The sequence below is a fragment of the Cicer arietinum genome, chromosome 7 (genome assembly GCF_000331145.2).
Source record: "Cicer arietinum cultivar CDC Frontier isolate Library 1 chromosome 7, Cicar.CDCFrontier_v2.0, whole genome shotgun sequence".
Taxonomy (NCBI): Eukaryota; Viridiplantae; Streptophyta; class Magnoliopsida; order Fabales; family Fabaceae; genus Cicer; species Cicer arietinum.
This window is the reverse complement of record NC_021166.2, coordinates 47,814,749-47,839,419: the sequence shown is the minus strand read 5'-3', so window position 1 is coordinate 47,839,419 and position 24,671 is coordinate 47,814,749. Positions and strand designations below refer to the sequence as shown.

The 24,671-nt window shown below is 29.3% G+C and overlaps 2 protein-coding genes across 2 annotated transcripts; both read left to right on the top strand.

Moving 5' to 3' along the window:
- The first annotated feature begins 11,831 nt into the window (after positions 1-11,831).
- Positions 11,832-15,845, top strand: LOC101491094 (aspartyl protease AED3-like). The gene is made up of 3 exons (XM_004510983.4): positions 11,832-12,409; positions 13,983-14,457; positions 15,202-15,845. Exons 1-3 carry the CDS (start codon positions 11,939-11,941, stop codon positions 15,558-15,560), a joined length of 1,305 nt encoding a protein of 434 aa, XP_004511040.1. The 5' UTR covers positions 11,832-11,938; the 3' UTR covers positions 15,561-15,845.
- A 4,534-nt stretch (positions 15,846-20,379) lies between these two features.
- LOC101491409 (U-box domain-containing protein 16) lies at positions 20,380-21,753 on the top strand. Its single transcript, XM_004510984.4, has one exon. The coding sequence runs from the start codon at positions 20,570-20,572 to the stop codon at positions 21,545-21,547; it is 978 nt and encodes a 325-aa protein (XP_004511041.1). The 5' UTR covers positions 20,380-20,569; the 3' UTR covers positions 21,548-21,753.
- The last annotated feature ends 2,918 nt before the right edge of the window (positions 21,754-24,671 follow it).

Genomic DNA, 24,671 nt, shown 5'->3' with positions numbered 1-24,671 from the left:
TATATATATATATATACACAAACATGCGTGCATTGAATGGACATATTGGGTAACAGTTTTATTCATAAGAGGTTCATAAACTATTACTTCTAAAGTGTATTGTCTATTGTCATTAAAATTTTTAATAATTTTTAAGTAATAATTTACAGTAGACCATTTATAAAAGTGGTGAACGAAAGAATTCATCTCAAAATATATATAATTATGATAAAACGATTAGTTAGTTATTTTACACTAATTAATTATTTATCTGAGTGATTATATAATTATATGTAACTTTTAATGTAATTCATTCTCTAAACTATATTTTTCTCTAATTAATGGTATAAATCGGTTATTACAATTCAATCCAATGATACATATAGTTATTCGCATTAACATTTAACAGAGTAATGCGGTGCAGTTACCGATTATCGACTTGGTTTTTAACACATTGTGGGAAGGGTAACTCTGCCGACAGCACAAAGTGACAAATGTTGTCTTCTTGCTCTCTCATGGTCTTAGTCACGAGCATTTCCATTTCGGTTTACACACTCCACGTGTAGTGTCACATTTCCTTTCAAACTCTTTTTGTTTTTTTATTATTATTTTATCTGTCTAAAAATAATTATCATTCTACTTAATTATTTTATATAAATTACAAAAATAATAAATAAAAAAAGTAAAATAATAATTTTATTAAAAATGTACATCTCTACATTTTTCTCTTTTAAATTTAGTTTTGTTTTTCAAATTTAGAACCACAACATTAAATATATGATACGTGTCTTGATTGGTTGTTTTTATATATTTTTTTTAGTAAAATTAAATAATATTAGTATTTTACCAATTAAATAAAGTTTTACAAATACCATATAATAATATATTTTTGACGGATAATCGTATATTTTAAGAAATTGTTAGTTCAATAACTTTGATTTAATGATAAAAAAACAAATTTTAAATTTAAAAATTTTATATTAAATTCTTTTAATATTTTTTAAGAAAAATTAATATAAATCACTTTATTTTAGTGTTATTTGAATTTGCAGGTCATCTCTACCTCATATTGAATCATCATTCTTCTTTTAATTTTTTTTCTTATTAAAAGGTATAAGTTGTAATGTACACATCCACTTTCCCATCGTGTAATTTTGTCTATTTTATAAAAATAGGATAGTCTTCAATAAACATTTCCTTCTAAAATTATTACTTTTTACAACGTTTCTCTAAAATTGTTAGTGACCATGTTTGCATGCATTGTTGCCGGTCATAAAAAAAAATCTTAAATTTTTTATTTTGTGTTCTTTTTTTATTGTTTTATTTATTTATTTTTACTTCTAATCGATTTTAACCAAATTAAATTATTTTTCCCATCACGAAATGACATGAAACTTTGCTGTATCACATACTTGTTTGTTTCTTTCTAATATTTTTCATTCGTTCAATTATTTCATGCTGATTTTGTCATGTACTAATTCAAAATTTAATTAGAAAATTTATTGCAGAAATGTTTTTGACAGACAGAAAGAAATCAAGTAGTGGTGTGAAAGTTGTATGATAAAAAAAAGAAAAAGAAAAAAGAAAATATTGAATAAATATAAAAAATTATAGATTTTGATAAATCGTTGTTGAATTAATTAATAAAAAGTAAAAATTGTTAGCGATTACATGTTTATATAACTACTAACTAGTATGGATACATGGCTTTTTCTTCAAACATATTGTAATTATATGTTGCCTTTGTACACATTAATATGCGTTAGATTTATATTTTCATTGTTAGTTTGAAATCAGATTATTCAAGTTATACATTTACAAAATTACGTTTAATTAATTTAAATTATTAATTATAATCAAATAATTAAACATTATAAGTATGTGTCATTAACACATTTAATTAATTCTTATTATTATTAATTATAAACATTTAAAGTGTTAATTCAATAATAAGAATTTAAATCGATAAATTCATTCAATAACAATTATTAAAATTTTATTAATATTATTTTAATTAATAAAAATATGGTTGATTACACATCATTTTCAATATTAGGGGTTGTTGTGAAAGATTTTATTTTTTGACTAAGGTGGTGAAAGATTGGAACCTTACTCAATATTCATAATTAAATTCCTAAAATGGGATTTTCTGAATGAGATTAACAAGGATGCACATGATGATTAAGTCAGTTGTAAAAGTCAATATCACAAATCACATCAAAATGAAATCACATGTAGACTCTCAATAGAGATTATTGGCTAGTTGTTAAATTCTTGCAGAGCTGAGCTTGACTGCACTACAGAAAGAGGCTTGAATGTGACATGATGAAAACAACCTAGACTAATAATTTTTAGCTGTTTCCTCTTAATTTTTCTTCCTATTATAATTGAATTTTCAGATCAAGATCTCACTTTTAGTATTAAAATTATGTAGTTCATAAAACAAACACATCAAATTAAGAAACATATCTGTCAAACACATCAAATTATGTATGTGTGTATTTGTATTTTCTTAGTTTTATTAATTAATAGTTAACTATGCTGACACAAGTCGGTTTTGGAACAAATTTAGATTGAAGACAAATGATTAAGTCCTGTTTTATGGTGGTCCTACCCTGCAAATAATAGTGGCCTTTTTGAGATTTATTACTACTTTTTAATTAAGGTAAAGCTATGATAAGAATCTTGTGCATTTTCTTAAACTAATCTTCATATTGGGCATAATAATTTTGGCACTAGGACTTGAGATTTGGTTTCATTTGGCACCTTGGTTTCATTCCCTAGGCAGCATAATTTTAAACTTATTTTGTTATTGAGTTATGTTATTTTGATACTAAAACTGACATCATATATCTGGATACTAATGTATATAAACGTCACATCTATGATAAGAGAAAAAGTATCAGTAATATAAAAATAAAAATAATATAAAAATATAGCAAAGATATTGGAATTTGAGTTAAAAAATCACTTTGTTTGTTATTTTTCAAATAAATAATACTCCTCTTTTAATATAAATAACAAAAAGATCATATTTTATGATTTAAAATATAAGTATAATAGAATTAGTCATATTATATATCGTTTAAATTTAAATTTAAGTGGTTTATCTCATATCAACTAACAATAAAAAATATTGAATATATAATAGATATGACGCAAAATATATTCAATATTTCTTCAATTTCTAGTTGATGTGAGACTAACCAATCAAACTTGAATTTCAACAATCTCCCATGTAAGTGTAAGTTAATGTGAGACAAACTATTAAAAATTATTTATTTTTATTACTTTTTATGAATATATAAAAAGGATAATAAATACTATCAACTTTTAACAATATGAATATTTGACAATTGAATTATTATTTAATGATTACTTTTTTTATTACTTTAAAAATCATACATGTTACTACAATTGTCTTTATATAAGACCACATAATTGATTAAATCACAAAAATTAAAAATATTATAATATTAAATTTATTAAAACTTCTTTTTATTAGTTTACTATTTATGAGAGATAATTAGTTCATATTTTTATTTTAAAAAATTAAAAATATAATTAATGATAGATTAGTAAAAAAAGTAATTATTATAGTTGAAAAATTAAAATATTTCTTATGAAAAGGATATAGAAAAATATGAAAAGTATTATATTTAGACGATAGTAATGTTAAAGTACTACTTTTTTTTTAAAGTGTGAAGTAATTTTTATTTTTCTTTATATGTGAAACCACCGGAGGGAGTACAAAATATAATTTAATTTATATGCACGTAAGAATGTTCATACCGACAATAAATAACCACTTTTAACATAATAATTATAATAATATCAAATATTTTACTGTCTATAAATTAATGATTTACTAATATAGAAAATAGAGCATATTCTCACACCTTCCAGAGCATATGTAGGTCAGAGCAAAATACAGAAAAGCCTAGGCCAGGCCATATAAATGAAATTGACCGTATAATTTTCAAACCATACCATTGTTGGTATGGATACAATGGTGAGTTTTAGGATTAAGAAGTATTCATATGATCTATAATAAGCAAACAACCATTTTTAATTTTTAATATTGAGGTGTTGTAATTATAATTTTTAAATGTGTTTAAAAATTGTAAATACATTTGTAATGTTTCTTTTATTAATTAATTTTATAGATTAAATTAATTATTTAAAAATATATTCGAGGATAAAAATAACTAATTAAAAAAACATTTGTGGATATATGTGTTTATAGTTTCATTATATTAAGTGAATATATATAGTGACCCCTTCTCACATGATAAAAATAATTGTTTACTCTATTTATAAATAATATGTCAATATTTAAAAATAATTCAAAACAATATTAACAATATAGGTGCTACTTTATGTAAATGTAAGTTTATTATATTATACGTCCTCGTGATTAAAACGACAACCCAATTCACGTCGGTTCAACAAAAACAAAGAAAATAAATATTAGTACCACAAAACTTAGCTTATTTATGTTTTCTCTAACTTTTGTTGAATCATTAATAAGAACATTATGTCATATATTGTAAGGACATAAAAGACCGCAAACTTCAGCTTAAATGTGGGCCAACACTTGAATCAATTTGGATAAAATCATTGTCTCATATGTGATATTTTCATTCTAAGGGATGATATCGACTGTCATTGATATTTTGAGTAATATTCAAGTGATGATCTACCATAAAAAAGTTATCAAAGTAATCTAATTTAAAATTACATATGAAGAGTTATACTGACGGTTACACTAATTCATTAACTTTGATCATATTCAATAAAAATCAACCGTTATATAGAATTTTAACATTAATCTATAATAATTTTATATTATATATTTAGTAATAAATGTTACCAAATCAGAAGACTTTTGTAATACTTTTGTAATGAGAAAATAAGGGAAATGAATCTTAATCATTAATAAAAAAATAAACTTATATATAATTGTGTTATTCAAATTTAATCATCTTATTCTCATATTAAATTCTCACTATATATCTAACACTCCCAATTATCGGAGAGTTTGATTTCACTTAATAAATATTAGGCCGAGTCTTCAATAATAAAAGTTTAGGTGCAAGAAGAGTTTTAAAACCAACCTAACACATATGGAGGTCTAAGATTAATTTTAAGTTGAGGTTTATACTAAAGCTCATCATAGTATTTTAATAAAATTATAAATGTTTTATAATTTAGGTATTTCAGAATTTAAAATCATTTATTAAATTAATTTAATCGATTTTGTATAATATATTTTTTAATTAATAATAAAGAAAATTCATTTAATACTTCTTGAGACAGTATTAATTTTGAATTAAATTTCATTAATTTTAATTTTAAAAATAATAGAATCTGAGATTTTTTAATAAATAAAAGTTTATTTTTTTGAAAACCTAAGACCACATGAAAAGGTGGCCATTCTCTTGGACCATGCCTCAAGAGCTTTACTCCCTTATATATGAAAGCTTGACTCAGATTAATTAGTTAAAGTTTAACATGGATTTCAGTTGAAGTTCTAAATCAAAGTAGAAAATCCATATAAAATGTAGATGTTTGGAGTTGAGTTTCTACCTCATCCATGCATCTTGGATAATAGTAATTTAATTTGTGTAATTACTATAAAAAAAAAAAAAAAATCTTGCAAGTATAATCCTTGAATATGAGAGGGCACGTGAAAGGTATAGAATGCATGTAATAATTCATAGAAAGAGAAAGAAGGTAGATCCAAAGAAATGAATAAGAAGGTACATAGCAATTCAGCTGAAATCACGGTCCTTTGTTTGATGCTCAGTTTTGGCTTGTCTAGTTGTTATATTGCCAGAAATTTACCTCAAAGCTAACCTCAATATTGTCCAATAAAACTAAATAGCAATAGGTGAAATAACACTTGCGGTCTTTTAACATAATTTCAGTTAATGTTTTAGTTTTTTATTTTTTTATTTATTTATTTTTGATTTAGTTATTTATTTTTATTTTAAATGATAATTTGATCTTTTATATTTTAAAATGTCAACAATGTTATCTTTTTCTTTTTGTATAAAAATTCAATAAATTCATCAAAAATTTTAAACAAAATTCATAAAATTAATTATCATGCAAATTTTATCAAATTCATAACTTAAATCTTTAAATAAAATCATATTTTCATTCTTTATTTGATGAATTTCATGTTGTTGGAGATGAAAATATGAATTTATTTAAATATTTGAGTTATCATTTGATGAAATTTGCATTATATTAAAATTCTAATACAATTGAGTTGTGATAACATTGTGTCATTCTTATTGTAAGACCCATAGCTTTAAATTTTAATTTATGTATTTTGGTGTGTTTTTATGTTGAATTCTGAGGCTTTTTAGCCAAGTTATTAATATTTTGTGAGTTTAATGCCAAAAATATCTTTTTGGAGCCCCGATTAAATTTATTCGTTGAGGATTAATTTTATTGATTAACGATTAATCTTTTGTCGAAAAGAAAATTTCTGAGATGCAACGTTTTTCAAAAAAATTCATCTGTCAATTGAATTGCGGCGAGAGAAGATATTTTTCTGAAAAAGTGGTTTGAGAAGTGATGGGTATTTTGGTAATTTTTATAAATATCTAAATATTTTAAAGTATTATTTATATATATATATATATATAAGAAAAGGGAAGGAAAAGAAAAAGAGAGAAAATGAAACAGAAAGGAAGGAAAAGAAAGAAAAGGAAAACTGAAAGAAAACACAAAACATTTTCCTTCTTCTCGTGATTCTTCTTCTTTTTCTTCTCCCCTGTTAGCGTAAAACCAAATCCACCCAAACTCAAAAGTCCATTTCTCTTCTAGATCTAAGCTTCGTTTCGAGAAGTGATAAAAGCGAAAGTTGTTCACCTCTACGCTACGGTGCTAGTGAACCAACTTTGGAAGCGACGACGCGAGCGGGAATTTTACTGGAATTAATTACGGTACCATAATCGCTCGTTAAAACTATCGTTAAGGCCAAGGCTCCTTCCAAACTTTTAGTTTGCATTTAGGAACTTATTTGTGGTTGTGGAAAATAAATTTGTTGGGTTTGAAGTGTAGATTTGGGGAAAATGAATTTAATGCTTTTATGGGTGAAAGTTTGGAGTTGAGTTTTTGGTGAAATTGATGAGTGTTTTCGTGGAAAAGGAATTTGATTCATCTATGTGTGTTGTTGAGGAAAATAAATTTGATGCGTTTGAGTTGTGGTTTGTGAAAATTAGTTTGACATGTGTTATGTTTGAGTTTTGTGGAAATTTGTGGTGATTGATGATTGAACTTGGTGTGGATTTTGTGGTTTTTGAATTGATCGAATTTAATGTAAACTGTGGATTAAATTTGATGTGTGTGGTGGAAAATAAATGTTTGAGTATGCTATGTGTGGAATTTGAAAATCGTTAGAGTTAAATGAATATTAAAAATGGAGAAGTTTTTAATATCTGCATTTACTTAATGATTATCGTGAAAATCGTTAGAGTTAAATGAGTATTAAAAATGGGGAATATTTTAATATCTGCATTTACTAAATGATTGTCGTGGATAGAGTCAGAGTATACTCATGCATTTCATTGTACATGGGGACCAGATGGGCCATGGTGATAGTGGTGACCGAATGGGCCACAAGATGATGCCATGTGATTTGTTGGTTCATCTTATCCTTGCGGGGATTGTCACGTCGTGTAAAGTCCGCGATAGACTACACATTTTTGGTAAATCGTGATGACTCGTGCTAGGTGGCACCTCGGTAAATAGTACTTCGGCCTGTGATAGGCGGTACATTTACGATTTACGTTTTTAGTAAATCGTGTTGACCCGTGATAGGTGGCACCTCGGTAATTTAGTACTTCGACCTGTGATAGGCGGTACAATTATGATTTACGGTCCTTCGAGGAGGGTTTTGATTGGAATTCTGAGTCTATGCATTTTGGTATATAAGCATTGCATTAGGGTGTTTGGCACGTGAGTCATGTTTGATTTCATGTTATGATTACGTATGTAAACTCAAGTGGTTGTTGTGTTTGTGCCATAATTGTTAAGTGTGATTGTTTTGGATTTTTGTGTAAGTGTTGATTGATTGCGAAGCCTTTTCGAAACTCAAGTTGTCGTTGTGATTGTGCCATAATTGCTAAGTGTGATTGTTTGGATTTGTGTGTAAGTGTTGATTGATTTCGAAACCTTTTGAAAGCTGAATTATGCTGTTTTTGTTGTTTTCTGATGTGTATTCGAATACAAGAAGGTTGTATTCGAATACAGATGTCCTGATCTGACTACTGACTTATGAAACAACAGTGTAGTCGAATACAAAAGGCTTGTAGTCGAATACAGACATCCTGTTTTAACTACTAACTTCTGAAACAACCTTTTATTTGAATGCAGAGATGCTGTATTCGAATACGACAGTGCAATTTTGTTTAAACTCTATTTTTTAACTTTGATTATGCATGTTTAACATATGGAAACCGTTTCAAGGTGCATGTTAAGTTGAAAGGCCATTTTATGCATTTGAAATTTAAATGCTATGTGTTATTTGTTAATTTTGGTTGGTGACCTTTTATAACTATTGTGGAAATCTGGGCTTTGCCCTTAAATGAGAACTAGGATCTTCCCACCGATTAGTACCCTGTAGCTGGGAAGGTAGTTGAAGACACCTGACTGGAGCTGTGTCAGGAGGATCTTGCGGGGCGCATGGAGATCATCCGAGTCGTATAGTTTTTTTTTTAGTATGATCAGATTAGACGGTTGTGTAGGGACTAGAGGTCTTTCTTTTGTGGATGTATTTACTGTATGTTGGAAGACTGTACCTATACCAATATTGTCAGCTTGACTATTAAATTTGATGGGTCCATGTACCATTATTTGATGTGACGTGTGGGGAGTTAAAATTCTTGGGGCAGTGCTTTTGTACAGGTCTGCCGAGAATACCCCAGGGGTATGAGCTATGTCTGATAGGCCTCATAGCCCCGGTGAATTTTGATGTTTGAATACTTTGGATTTTTATTTCAAAAACTATTCCGCTGCTTGTAAATATTTGTTGACTTTGTCGTTATGTTACGACTTAAATATTTATCCAAAAGTATTTCCTTCTTTATTTCTTTGTTTTTATGAATTTGTTTTGAAAAAAAAATACACTCGCGCTGTTAAAAATCGGGGTGTTACACTTATCTCGGTTCTAATTGATATCATCAAACAAATGGGAAATTCTAATACAATTTTAATAAAGTTTAACTATAATTTTATTTTATTTTTTATTAATTCGCAGAATTGGTCACTTTATATTAAAATTCAACAGTTTTGAATACCTTCTCAAGATTTTTTTTAACTAAAAAATTGCGATTTAGTACATTGTAAATGAGGTGACATATAATATCATAATGTAAAATCATACATATGTATTAATGATTATAAGTTATTAATTAAAGAGTTAACTATGTTTTTAGTCCCTATAAAGTTTCAAATTTTAGTTTCTATAAAACAAAAATACAATTTTTAGTCATTTTAAAATTATTATGGATGCAATTTTAATTAGTCCTATTTGTTAAGCGCACTTATATTTTTGAATGAATTGTTTTCAAGCATATCTACAATAGCATAAAAAGTTTCTTTGTAAAAAATAAACTCAAATTTTGATTTCTAAATCTATATTTATGTTACTTTTATCTTAATTTTTTACATTTGAAATATTCATATTTAATTCACTCTATCTTAAAATAGTCTAAATTTTGTGCAATAATATTTTATAATGTTCTTAACATGCGTGTAAAAACTCATTCAAATTTTTTAATGTTGAAGGACAATTAAACATATATATTGCATTTTAGTAGAGACTAAAACTGTTTGTTGGATAAAGTTGTAGGGACTAAATGTTGTATTTTTATTTTACATGGACTAAAAAAGAAATGTTTAAATTTTACGGGGACTAAAAATATATTTAACTTTGAATTAAATTACAAAAATGAATAATTTTATAAGTTTAAAATGAAGATCTTAAAAGGTTTCATTTCAATTTTATGAATATTAATTATTCAACATCACCATATCGTATGTCATGAGTATAAAGTATGTCACATTATTATTTTTTAATTAAAAAATTTGAATAAACTAAAACTATAAAATTTTAAAATAGGAGAATTAATTCACGAATCGATAAAAATAACGTATCAAAAGTACCATTAAATTTTTTAATAATTATCGAAAGGGATAATTAATTCAGCTCCTCTTCTAATAAAATAAACAATAAATCACTAACATAATCAACTATTTAAAAAAATTATTGAAAATATCAAATTGTCTTACATTCCCAATATTACATGATCAATCTGAGCTAAATCAATTGTCTTCATACAACATGATGAGAAACAAAATAATGTAGTCTAAAGAAACATTTGAGTATTGTTAAAGGTAGTAAACTAATAATAGAAAATGCACGATACATTATGATACTGCCATAATTCCACATTTGAGTATTGTTTACTCAGGCACTTCATCATAACAATTCCACTGAGGCATAATAACACTTTAACCCATAACATGTAAATTTTCTATTTGTGTGAATGTCTCTCCTTTTGCATCCTCAAAACACTAAATTCTTACTATATTATTTAGAATAATTGGTTAATTAGAGATAGAGATACCCAATTTGAGCCCCATATCATTGAGTTTGAGGCATGTGTTCAACTATTCATGCTTAGGCCTACTACTCGTAGCTCATATCTTTTCTTTTATCTTTAGTGAAAACTCAAGCAATATATAATCATTTTTACCCAAAAATATATATGTCTCAAACAAGAATATATAATAATTGTTGCTTCCAATAAGTTATAACTTTTTGTCACACAAAAATAAGAGTACAAATTAATACACTTTTCTTTACACCTCATTTTCCACTTCATTTATTCTATTTTATTTATGTCACTCTTTTCTTCACTACATAATACATTTTATCTTTTATTTTCTCTCCCCATTCATTGAGTAAACCAGCACCCCAATTCTCAACATTTTAAAGGTTAGTAGTCTCTTAAATATACAAAATAATAAATTGGCTTCTTAAGTTAGAAATATAAATCAATTAAATTCCTCAATCAAAATATCTACTTAGTAAATATCTATCAAAACCAATTAAATATCTACATGTTGACATAAATAGTTTTTTGGTGTATCAAATCATATAATCTTTAAAATTGTAGTGTTAAATTTAAAATAAAATAAAAAACTAACTAAATTAACATATACTTTTAATTAAAGAGACTGCATTGCAGTTTTGCACATCTAAATAACTAGATTAATTTATTTATACAATCTCAACAACTAAAATATTTATTTATTTCCAATGGAAAATTGAGCATAAAAATTGTGCTAGGAACTAGAATTACCCAAAAAAGAGTAGATCTAGAACCTACAAGATCAAATGTATACAGCACATTATCATGTACCACTACTATTTGTCACTCACTACATTTGAGTGCCCCATACCCTGATACACCTTCAACCATATCCCAAAAATAAAAAAATAAAATCTCTCAACCCCAAAAGAATAAAAATATATTACCAAAAATTAAAAACCTCACGAGGTAAATTGTTTTATTAAGCAACAACTTTTTAGTGTTTTGGTATTTGAATGTGTGAGACACTATCATAATAATTTTAAATGTATTATAATTGTAAAAATATAATTTTACTAAATATTTTTTTTTATTCTGCTTCAAATATATTTTTAATTAAAAAATTTAACTGATAATTAAAATTATTAAAAAAAAACTATTGAAAATAAATTTACAATTTTAATATATTTATTAGAGACTACAATAACAACCACCATATCTCACATATATTCGAGAATCCAAATAATGTTTTACTATAAGATTTTTCCTTATATATAGTACTCACTAGTACTCCATATACCACAAGACACCCTCCAATATCATCTCAACCTTAAATCAAAACAACCATGAAAATCCCATTTTTCCTAGCTCCTTTACTTCTCTGCCTCTTAGTTTTCCAAGTCCAAGGACAAAACCCAAAATGCAACATCCAAGATCATGGCTCAACTCTCCAAATAATCCATACATTCAGCCCATGTTCCCCATTCAAACCATCAAAAGAAATGTCATGGGAAGAAAGTGTCCTACAACTACAATCCAAAGACCAAGCAAGGATGCAATACTTGTCTAGCTTAGTTGCTAGGAGATCAGTTGTGCCAATTGCATCGGCTAGACAAATCATACAAAGTCCAACATATATTTTGAAGGCTAAAATTGGTAATCCACCTCAAACTTTGCTTATGGCTATGGATACTAGTAATGATGTTGCTTGGATTCCTTGTACTGGTTGTGTTGGTTGCTCAACTACAAAAGTTTTTGCTCCTTCTAAGAGTACAACTTTTAGGAACGTTGGATGTGGTTCTCCTTTGTGTAAACAGGTTAGTTCAATGCTTTTTTACTACCCATTTTTTTAAATCACCATTTTATGGCATGTGGAATTTTTAGATCTCATTATTTTTATAATGATATTGATTGGTGAGTTATGTATATGATGATGATATTGATCAAGTATAATGTTACTTAGGAAAGTATTTGAAAATTTATTCCATAAAAGTGAGTTTCTCTTGTCTGTTTTATTTATTATATGTGTAATGATTAACTTTTTCTTTTATAAACAACTTTAAGCTTTTATGTCTATATTAAAAAACTAGATAATAAATTTAATTTATTTATTTGTTGTGTACATATTTATAATAGTATTATTAAGATATATTTTGGAGCAAGTTATTTTTTTTGAAAATAAATATTTATAATTAGAGAATAGATTTTTGTAGTAGAAATTAGAGTTTAAAACATCACATGGAATTGACATATCAATTATATATTGACACTAAAAAAATTATAAGCTACATGCACCCTACCATTTGAGAATGAAAACCTTATCTTATATATTTTATGATAAACCCACTTCAAAATGTTTTCTAGTGAGACGACAATATATTAATATCTTACAAGGATTCTTGAACAATATTTTTTTAAAGAAAAACTCTTGAACAATATATTTGATATATAGGTAATATCAAAATAAACATATATTTTAAACTTATGATGAGAAAAATCGGTTGATACTATCTATGTATAGCATCAAGACAAAAAACAACCGCACTAAATTATTTAACTAAATTCTTATGTATCTATGAATTTGGTCGGATGCTAATAAGTAAAATTAGTTCAAAATTTATTTAAATTATTTAATTTAAATATAAATAATAATGTAACTTATGATTGATTATTGAGTAGAAAAGTATTTACCTTTATTTTATGAGTCATGTTAAAGATGCATTTTAAGAATTTTATAATATTTAAAAAAAATAAAAGACACATTTTTTAATAAAAAGGAAATACACAATTTATAATATAATTTTTTTATCTTTAATACATTAAAAAGTAGTACAAGAGCATATACCCTTATTTTATAGTGAATAGTATGTTCGAATTATACAACTTATGCTTCATTACGAGTCATAATTATTCCTATTAAAAAGGAAAATTTCACGGACCACCTGTCGAGCGTGAACTCAAATTATTAATACACAATTTAAAAGCATTATCCTATAGTCACTCAAGTTACCTTTAGGAAAGGCAAAAAAAGATCACGAGATTTTTTCAAAAAAGAAACAAAGGCTTTTATTACTTTTCTCTTTTTTCACAAAACATACTCTCAAAATAATTGATTGATTTAAAAAAAAGTTATTTCAAAATAATTATTTTTTAATTTTTAATTATACTAGTATTAATATTATTTATATTATTTTTAATATAATATATTTTATTATACACATATAATATTAACAATGTATTAATATCTAATAAAAATAATATTATATATTTTATCTAGATATAACTTTTTTGGTATATATATAAAATAATTAACTAACTGAATTATTTTGAAATATAGGTTACAAAATATTATAAACGGTTCTCAAATCTGAAACATGTGATACTTTTCAGGTACCGAACCCCACTTGCGGTGGAAGCGCGTGCGCATTCAACCTTACTTATGGTAGCTCCACAGTGGCAGCTAGTGTGGTCCAAGACACACTTACCCTAGCTACTGACCCAGTCCCAAGCTACACTTTCGGCTGTGTTCAAAAAACTACAGGGAGTTCAGCACCACCACAAGGGCTATTGGGCTTGGGCCGAGGCCCATTGTCCCTATTGGCTCAAACCCAAAATCTTTACAAGTCCACATTTTCTTACTGTTTGCCTAGCTTTAAATCACTTAACTTTAGTGGGTCGTTGAGACTTGGGCCTGTGGCCCAGCCCAAGAGGATTAAGTATACTCCACTTCTTAAAAATCCTAGAAGATCATCACTTTACTATGTTAACTTGGTTGCTATTAAAGTTGGTAGGAGAATTGTTGATATTCCTCCAGCTGCATTGGCCTTCAACCCAACCACTGGTGCAGGAACCATTTTTGATTCTGGTAATTTCTTAATTAACACATTATACTTTTGGAAGAAAAAAAATGCATTCGTCAATAGTTTTTACAAATAGATTTAATTTGTATATACTTACATTTTAATGAGGGGTAGAAATATAACTTTCAAATAACTCTTATTAAAAAAATTTAAGTAAATAATACATGTGTTAGGTTAATTGTTATTCTTGACCGACAAAGGGATAGTAGGTGCAATTAAATGATATATTTTTTGGTGAAAGTATAATAAAATGATTTACGATTACTTTATCTAGGTTTTATATTTTGGGTATTTACTTTATCTTTTACCTTTTCAAAAACACATGGGGCGCTATTCTTGAATAGTCTCCTATTATGTCCACATTCTCAATATAGATAAGCAAAGTAAAATGGGTTTCATGTTTTTATGTACGATGACAAAATAAAGGTCAAATTACGACGAAATTTGAGTTTTTTTGGTGAATGGAATCCTACATGTGATTGTACCATATGCATCACTTTCATTCATGCTCCCCATGTCTTATATAGTACAAATAAGTACTCACCACCATATTGAGATCAATACTAGATACAATTATAATCACCCGACATTCATTTCTTTAAAAAATTGAGAATCATGATCTTGAAAATAATATGACAAAATTGAAGCAAAAAAGAATAATACTAAAACATCTATGTTATAACCAATAATACAAATAATTTCACAAAACTTTGTTTAAATCTAATTTTCTTTTTGTTAAATATTACCAGGTACGGTTTTCACTCGGCTAGTTGAACCGGCATACACCGCCGTAAAAAATGAGTTTCGTCGACGAGTTGGTCCAAAGTTACCCGTGACAACCCTAGGAGGATTTGACACATGCTACACATTTCCAATTGTTGCACCAAATATAACATTCATGTTCTCGGGCATGAATGTAACACTACCACAAGACAACACCCTCATACACAGCACCGCCGGTAGCATCACATGTTTGGCCATGGCGGCGGCGCCTGATAATGTGAACTCGGTGTTGAACGTCATAGCAAATATGCAACAACAAAACCACCGTGTGCTATTCGATGTGCCCAATTCAAGACTTGGTGTTGCTCGAGAACTTTGCACCTAATAAGTGATTCTTGTTCTTGGTCAAGATCAATTTTCGTGACATGTAGGTACAATAATAATATTGTCAAATTGGCAACGTGAGTTAATTATTTGGGTAATGGTATTTTATTTATCTTTGTCTCCGTGTGATTTGGGTTTTGGCATTGCTCTAGAGTTTATTGCTAACTATATAGTAAGATACTGAGCTACCATGTTTAAGGAATTGTTATATGTAAGTTTCAAAGTTTGAAGTAATAATTATATTGTAGCTTTGTAGTGGTATGTGCCACGGGCACATATCCCTTAATTAAGTTTTTATTTTTTATTTTTAAATATATATATATATATATATATATATATATATATATATATATATATATATATATATAACTTAATTAAGGTATTGGATTGAGATTTTATAAAATAATTTTTACATATATAAGTCTTGTGGATTTTAAAAAATTTACAAGATTAATGATTTATAAAATTTTAAAAGACTAGCGAGATTTGTAATTTAAATTTTAAAAGATTTTTATCATAAAAATTTATAGGATTTAAAAATACTTTATTAATTTATAAGATTTTAATAGATAAATTAAATAATTGAACTTAAGTGGTTAAAAAATATTGAATTCGAATTATAATTTGAACGATTCTTTAATCGTGTTTTATTTATATCACAAGCGAACTCCTGATTATCAAAGTCTTATTATCAGGATTAGGGTTAAACAAAAACAAAATATATCAAAGGATTATTATTAAAAATATATGATTGAATTTACTAGACTTGTCGTGCTAGTTCAAGCGTTATATTGTTGTCAGTTAAAAACATCACATTTCTTTTTTAGGCATTTTTTTTTATAAATGGCATCTCTTTAATTTAATTTAATTTAGTTATATGTTGTAAACCTCAAGTATATTTTTAGCCCTTCCAATCATGATCGTATCAAAAAATGAGGTCGTAATATTATATCACATGAAGTTACTTAAAACAATGACAAATGTTATCACTCACCAAAAGTAAAAGTTTATGATTTTCTTCATCTTCATTACAAAGATACTTATATAATCAGTGTTGGTATAATCAAAATAAGGAAAAGCAAATATGAGTTATGATCTGATCTAAACCGAGGAGGACAGTTGGGTGAATGTTTGAATTTCAATGATGAGGTGATACTTGCAAACATTCTAACGCTCAAATAAGTATTGAGAGGTATTAGAATGAGAGAGAATGTGTGTACCTTTTTGGGTGCCGGAGACACTGTTTATATGAGTGTCCCAACACAGAGGGGATAACAAAAATGAATGGCCATTATTGCAAGCGGATTTAGTGGGGTGTCGCCTTGAGGACGTTAAAATTAGGTTTACTCCTTGAAAGTTGAAAACCCTAGCTATCTGTTGTGGGTTATGATATTGAGTCAGATCAGCATGAAAGATCAACTTAGACTTGGGCCAATCCAGAACAGTAGCTGCCCTCCAGTCGTTGTCGAGGAGATGAGGTAACGACTTAAGAAGTTGTGTAGGGAGGTTTTCTTATATAAAAGAACATATTTTCCGTGGAAGGTATCCAATTGGTCTTCGTAGTCGATAGGTTATCTGCAGAAAAATGGATCCATTGTCGTTTGTGACACGTACCCCACATGTCTTAAGGTGTCTGACTGGTCTAAAAGGTGTCGTGTTTGTAGAAGTATTAGTGTACTCGACATTGGATGTTCGTCTATTTCCCGTAATTGATTGTAGTTGATGAGGTTTGAAGGGTTGGCGAAATGATGAGATATGTTGTCCATAGGGTTTTCTCTTGACATGTGTCAAGCCATGGGGTAGGCATTTGAGTACTTGATGTTGCCTCACATTGTTACGGTGGTGGTATATAAGGAGTTGCTTCAGATTTTAGAGGGACTTTTACTATCAACATCTCATTCCTTCTTGCTTTTTCTCCGTTCTCCATGTGATAGAGGCATAAACGGAGGTTGCAACTAGAAAACCTTTTCTAATTGGCTAGACAAAATTGAGATACTACACCACTCATCTTCATCCACTCATCTTAATCCACTCATCTTCTTCAAACTTTCTTTTTCGTAAAGATGTAAATGAACTCAGTTCAAGAACACTTACATGAATTGAATTTGTATATGTTATTATTTTTTCAACCGTTTTGAAACTTACGTGAACAAAGTTTACACACGTTTACGTGAAATGAATTTATGTATACTTATGTGAAATCATATCACATATTTGTATGTTAATTCACTCCACTTAGTCTAAGTGAACTCAATTTGTGACATCATATGAACTAAGTTAACATATGTAATTCATTGTAGTGTTTGTGATAGTTTAGATTTTGAATGCGCACTAGCGTAATGCATATATTTACTATTGTTGACATCTAATTTTGTGTAGTTATAAAAATATTCATAAAATAATAAAAATAAAAATGAAAAAAGATTACAAAAAATAAAATATGCTGCACATTTTATTTGGTTTAAGAAAAAAAAAACAATTAAATAATTAAAAAAATATTACTTGAAGGAGTATTTTGTTATTTTATGGTATGATTGAATATCTTAAGTAGGATATTAAATTGATTTGATTTTTTAAATAAGACATATTTTTACAATTTGCGTCGTTGAGATAAGTTTTGGAAGAATAAAAAATATTTATCCAAATTACTTATAATGAAACATTATTTAGAATATCATTCTCTTGTTATTTTTAAAAAAAAAATAAAACTCTATTATAATTATAAATATGAATTTGTAGTGACCATAAAAAGGAGGAGATAAAAAGTATTGTCAACCATTGGTAGAATTTTTTATGATATTTTTTTTTTATATAAAAGAAAAAGTTACACTACGAAATCAAACGAGGTAAACTAGAGCCTCGAACATCATCCTCTAAAATAATTTTTAAAGCAGAAAAATAGATTCAATTGATAGCCAATCAAACAATTGAGACAAATGACCCTAATTAGCCAAAAAGTTAGCACATCTATGTGCTTCACGAAAAACATGACACACAGAGGTTCCCCAATCATTGAGGTGAAAAAGAGTATTGACCTCTTGAAGAAGATGATGAATAAAGGAATTGGATGTGTATCCAACATTCACCATGTTAACAACCACCAAAGAATCCATTTAAAAAAAAAAAAAACTTTCCTAATGTCAACCTGTCTAGCAAGATTTATACTAATACAAAGATCCCAGAGTTCCACCCAAACAACCGAATACGTGTCAAGTTTACTATAAAATCCTCTAATGAAAATACCATTAGAGTCTCTAATCAAGCCTCTGCATATGACAATCCCATATATCATTGTGTAAGACTCATCTATATTGACTTTGTGATACCTTATTGGCGATGGGATCCAAGAGATCTCTATCATTCGTTTAGGAGTAATACAAGTCAAATTTACCATTTGCACGTGGGAAGAGAAAATAAACTTTGCTTGATTAGCCACATGGCTTGCAAATTTTAGTCGACTGAGAGAAGACCAGATAGTTTATATCCCTCCAAAGTTCATACACGACTATTCCAAAAAAAATAGTTGCCAAGAATCACTAATCGTTTCAATGTCAGGATTAGTTAAGTTCCGCTCATACCAAAAGTTTAAACAGATGCTAAGAATTTACTCCAATGATCAAATGAAATGATATCATTCTAGAAAGTTTTAAGATCCTCACACTCTCTTAATATATGCATAGTTGATAACCATCTTTCCAAACATCTTTCCAGAATCGTACATGATGACCATCTTGGAAGCACTAAGTTATATTGTTGACAGTATCTTCCCAAACATAGTTGATAACCTTCCATACAATTGTTGAGTTGGAACGATGTTGCACATTAGGAATCATAAGATTGCCACAAGAATATTTAGTACACAATATTCTAACCCAAAGCTCGTTAGGAGCAATAATCATATCCCAAACTAAATTTATCATTGAAGCCAAGACCACCTTCCTCCTTAGGTTGACAAACTCGCTCCTAAGAAATAAGACGAGTTTTCATGTGATCCACTTTTGATCCCTAGATGAAGTCTTTACAAATTTTTTATGCTTCATGACATGTAGAGGTAGGGATCCAAGTTAATTGAATAACATACCCAAGAATACTAGTTAGCGCTGATTTAGCTTAGGTTACCCTCCACGCAAATATTACATAATTTGATTGTCATCCTGATAATTTGTTTCTCATTTTACCAAGGACAAACTCATCATTATTTTTTCTCTGGTGTAACATTGGAGTACACACTTAGATCCTTAGTAATTTGAATCTCCAAATCATCACTCAAAGAATTTGCAAGCTCTTGGGACATTGTTGGAGAAATACACTAGTGATTTATGGAGATTTAATTTTTGACATGAAGCAGCACAAAAATCCTGTAAAATAGAACGAGTCAAAATAACTCTCCTTGGTTGCCTCGACCAAGACCACAATTTTTTTGATAATTTTTAAAAATTGATCTACGAATGACCATTTATAAAAGTGGTCGACCGTAGAACCACCGTAAAATATCCTAGTTTAATTTGAATCTTGTTGTGTGATTGATTCAAATGATACCAAATCAATATCAAACCTAATACAAATTAAATTTGATTGGTTTGATTCGGTCTAAATATATAAAACATAATCAATTTAATCTCCTTGGATTGAATTTTGAAATCATTGGATTGTTTTTAACTTTTTATTTCAAAATTTGAACAAAATAATATTTTTTTACTCACAAAACAAAATAAGTTGGTACAATTAAAATCTGTATGAACGGCATCTTGTATGAAAAGTATCTTCTTAATTCTTATCCAATTGTCTGCAAAGTGCAAACTAAACAATTTGATATATGTGTGAAACCTCCATTAAAGACTTTTGTGGTCGCATTATAATTAAACGTGTTTACCTCTCCAATCTTTCTAAACAGTAACCCAACTAATACACTTTATATTCTTCCAAAATAGACTGCTATGCAATTTCCCCCCTCCAAACCAATCACCGAACCAATTCCCCAAACCAACAACTCACACCGAACCGCACAAAATGGATGCTAAGCGCCGCGCCGTGCGGAACTTAGTAACAAAGCTCAGCTCCGTTTCCGAACGAACTCGCATCGAAGCTCTCTGCGAGCTTCGGATCATGTCAAAAGAAGACCCGGAAACCCGACCCGTAATAGCCGAAGCAGGTTCAATTCCTTATCTCGCTGAAACTCTCTATTCCTCTTCACACCCTGCGCAAGAAAACGCTGCATCAACGCTTCTAAACCTTTCAATAACTGAAAAAGAACCTATTATGTCCACGCGCGGTGTTCTCGACGCGCTAGCACACGTGATCTCTCATCATTCTTCAACCTCCGCCGCCGCCGCCGTACAATCGTCCGCCGCTACGATTCACAGTCTTCTTTCTTCCGTCGATGATTATCGAACCGTCGTTGGATCAAAACGCGAAATCGTTTACGCTCTCGTTGATATCCTCCGTTGTCACCGTTCCTCACCGCCGCGCACCGTTAAAGATTCTTTGAAAGCGCTTTTCGCAATCGCGCTTCATCCGTTAAACCGCGCTACTATGGTTCAATTCGGCGTCGTTCCCGCACTTTTCTCTCTCATCGTCAACGACGGTAGGGTAGGGATTGTTGAAGACGCAACCGCCGTCATCGCGCAGGTCGCCGGCTGCGAAGAAAGCGCCGAGGCCTTCCGTAAGATCTCCGGCATCGGCGTACTCGCCGATCTACTCGATCTTACTACCGGTTCCAGTATGAGGACAAGAGAAAATGCTGTGTCGGCGCTTCTCAATCTTGTGCGATGCAGCGGAGATGCGGTGACCGGAGATGTTAGAGACGCCGTAGCTTTCGGTGCGTTGGACGGAATCGCTGATGTGAGAGAGAAAGGTAGCGCTAAGGGTAAGGGTAAAGCTACGGAGTTGATGAAGGTTATGCTTGGGGATGATCATAACAATGTCGTTTTTGATAGTGGTTCGTCGTTTGGGTCTTTGATGAATGAAGATAGTGGTTCGTCGTTTTGAACATTGGGTCGTCGTTTTGTTGTTTTGGTGAATTGAGTCTTAGATTGGCGGATTGTGTACAAAAAGATTAGATTAGAATTTTGTTGTGAGTAACTTATTGTTGATGCTGTGATTCTATTGATTATTATTATGTTGTGATATGAACAATATCATGATATGTTGTACATTCTTACATCTTACATAAAAATAAAGCTTTATTAGTGCAACTTCCAGGGTATTCTTGGTGCTTTTGATTTCTCCTTGGTTTGATTTGAAGTTGAGTTTTTATTTATAAATCTATGAAACACCCAAGCAATACCTCAGAAATGGTGAATGAATAGTAATTAATTAGTGTTTGATGTTGTAGCAAGTGTGATTTAGAAGTGTTATTTTATTTAAAAGAGTGATGGTTGAACAACATATAAATTAGTTCATTGGTGTGGTTGCTGTTGGCTCACATTTTTGAACTCCCCATCATGATCCAACAAATCTAAAGAGATTAAATTTTGTATTGAAAATCTTTTTTTATCAAAGGTGTTTAGGGGGCTTGTTTTGTTATTATGCAATAATCATCGTATAAGTGCATATGATTCTCCTTGGAAAAATTTCTCCTCTCCCATAATTTACCCTGTACCCCCAATTTTTTTTAAAATGTCAAAATTACCCTTATTTTTTTTTTTTTACTATTTCACCAAATTTAAATTTAATTTTTTTTCTCACCATTTTATCATTTTCGGAGCTGTAAAAAAAAATTTCAAAAGGTCCATGTTTTTCGGTAACTTCTAAAAAATATTTTAGAAGATTTCCAGCACAGTCTTCTTTGAATTTTATTTTTTAAAGTTTTCCGGTACATAAGGTTAATACCGGAAAACTTAAAACAAAGTTTTCCGGTACAGAAGTTGGTTTCAGAAAACTTCATATACAAATTTTCCGGTACATATCTATTTTTTAAAATTTATTTTTAAGTTTTTTAAATTTTATTAATTTTTTTTAAATGTTAACATATATGGATAAACCGCTACTATTAATGGATAAAACATCCGTCGATACTACAAATATTGTTGACATAGATCAGGTATGAATAAATATAATTAATATTGTAAAAATATATTATTATGATTAATTATAATTTATTTTATTTCAGATCTTTGATACAAGGGATGTTGTTGTGAATTGGGCAAAAGAAATCAGTATACAAAATAAAGTTACTGTTATTATCAGAAGATCAGATATAGAGACGGGGGAGAAAGGAAGGAGAAATAAATCAATATTAGGTTGTGACGAATGAGGAAAATACAAGTGTGTTGCTAGTTCAACACGAAGTTCAACAAAAAAGTGTGATTGTCCTTTGAAGCTTAGATCAAAGCCATTGAAAGATGGTTCAGGATGGACAATTAAAGTAATTTGTGGAATTCACAACCAATAATTACCTAATACTTTGGAGGGCCATGCATTTGTTGGACGCTTAGATGAAGAAGAAAGAAAGCATGTTCATGACTTAACAAAATATAATGTTGCACCAAGACACATATTACTCTCATTGCAAGACCGAGATAAGAGTAATGTTACTAAGATCTCACAAATATATAAACAGAGAAGTATGATTCGATTACACGTGAGAGGTAATAGAACAAAGATGCAACATTTATTCAAGTTAATTGAATATGCAAAATATGTGTGTTGGAATAGAAAGCGTGAAGACTCCGATGTTATGAGAGATATATTTTAGGCGCATCTAGATTCAGTGAAGTTGTTGAATTTGTTTCTGATTGTGTTGATTATGGATAATACCTACAAAACCAATAAATACAAAATGTCATTACTTGAAATTGTTGGTATGACATCAACAAAGAAGACATTTGTAGTTGGATTTGCTTATTTGGAATGTGAGCGAGAAGAAAACTTTCTTTGGGCATTAGAGAAACTAAGAGATCTGGTTGTTACACAAAACAAATTTCTTTAAGTAATTGTGATAGACAAAGATCTTGTGTTAATGAATGCAGTTGGTATTGTATTTCCACGTGCTGTTAATTTGCTTTGTCGATTTCATATCGGCAAAAATGTTGAAGCAAAATGCAAGTAATATGTCTTAAAGGATATACAAGAGTCGATATTGAATATGTGGAAAGACATTATATATTGCAATGATGAAAAAGAGTATATAATGCGCTTGCACATGTTTGAACAATCATGTGTCGATAATAAAGTGTTTGTTGATTATGTGAAAGAAACTTGGTTGACTCCTCATAAGAAAAGATTTGTTGAAGCATGAAAAAATCAAGTGATGCATTTGGGGAACCCAACAACTAACAAGTATGTAATGTGACTCTAAAACTTTGATTTTGTAATTTTATTATATATTGTTGAATTTTATTATATTTTATAATGTGACTCTAAAATTTTATTATAGGGCTGAGTCAGTTCACTAGAAACTGAAGTTAATGTTGGAAAACAACATGAGTTATATATGTAAATGTTGGGAGGCTATGAACAACATGATAAGGTTGCAACATAAAAAAGTCAGGGCCTCGTTTCAAAAAAGTTTTTATGATGAAGTGAATGAGCACAAAAATCCATTTTATCAGAGATTAAATACATTTGTATCAAGAGAAGCTCAAAGACGTATTGCTGAAGAATACGAGAAAGTTGAGTGGGTGGGTACTGACAAATCTGTATGTGAGTGCTCTCTCATAAGGACATACGGGTTACCTTGTGCTTGTGAATTGACACAATATAAATTGATGGGTGAACCAATTCCTCTAGATTCTATGCATATTCAATGGAGAAAATTAAGCATGGAATATAAACTCACCCAAGACACAGAAGATGAATCAGAATTGGATATGTCTATTTAGATGAATGCCTTATGGAAACGCTTTTGATCACTTGATGTTATAGGAAAACGAGTGTTGAAGAGTAAAGTGTGTGAACTAGCTTCATGTTCATTCAACTCCTGCTGTATAAGATCACCGATCTGCTGTAGGATAGGTGGCGACTGTGAACTAGAAGCATCTGCATTGGTGAGCGGTACACTATAATGTGGGACCTGGGGTACACCATCTGGTCGCACCAGCAGTGGATGAGACACCTGATAGATCCACTCTAAATATCCATCTTCACACTCAAATGGATATGTAGTTGGACG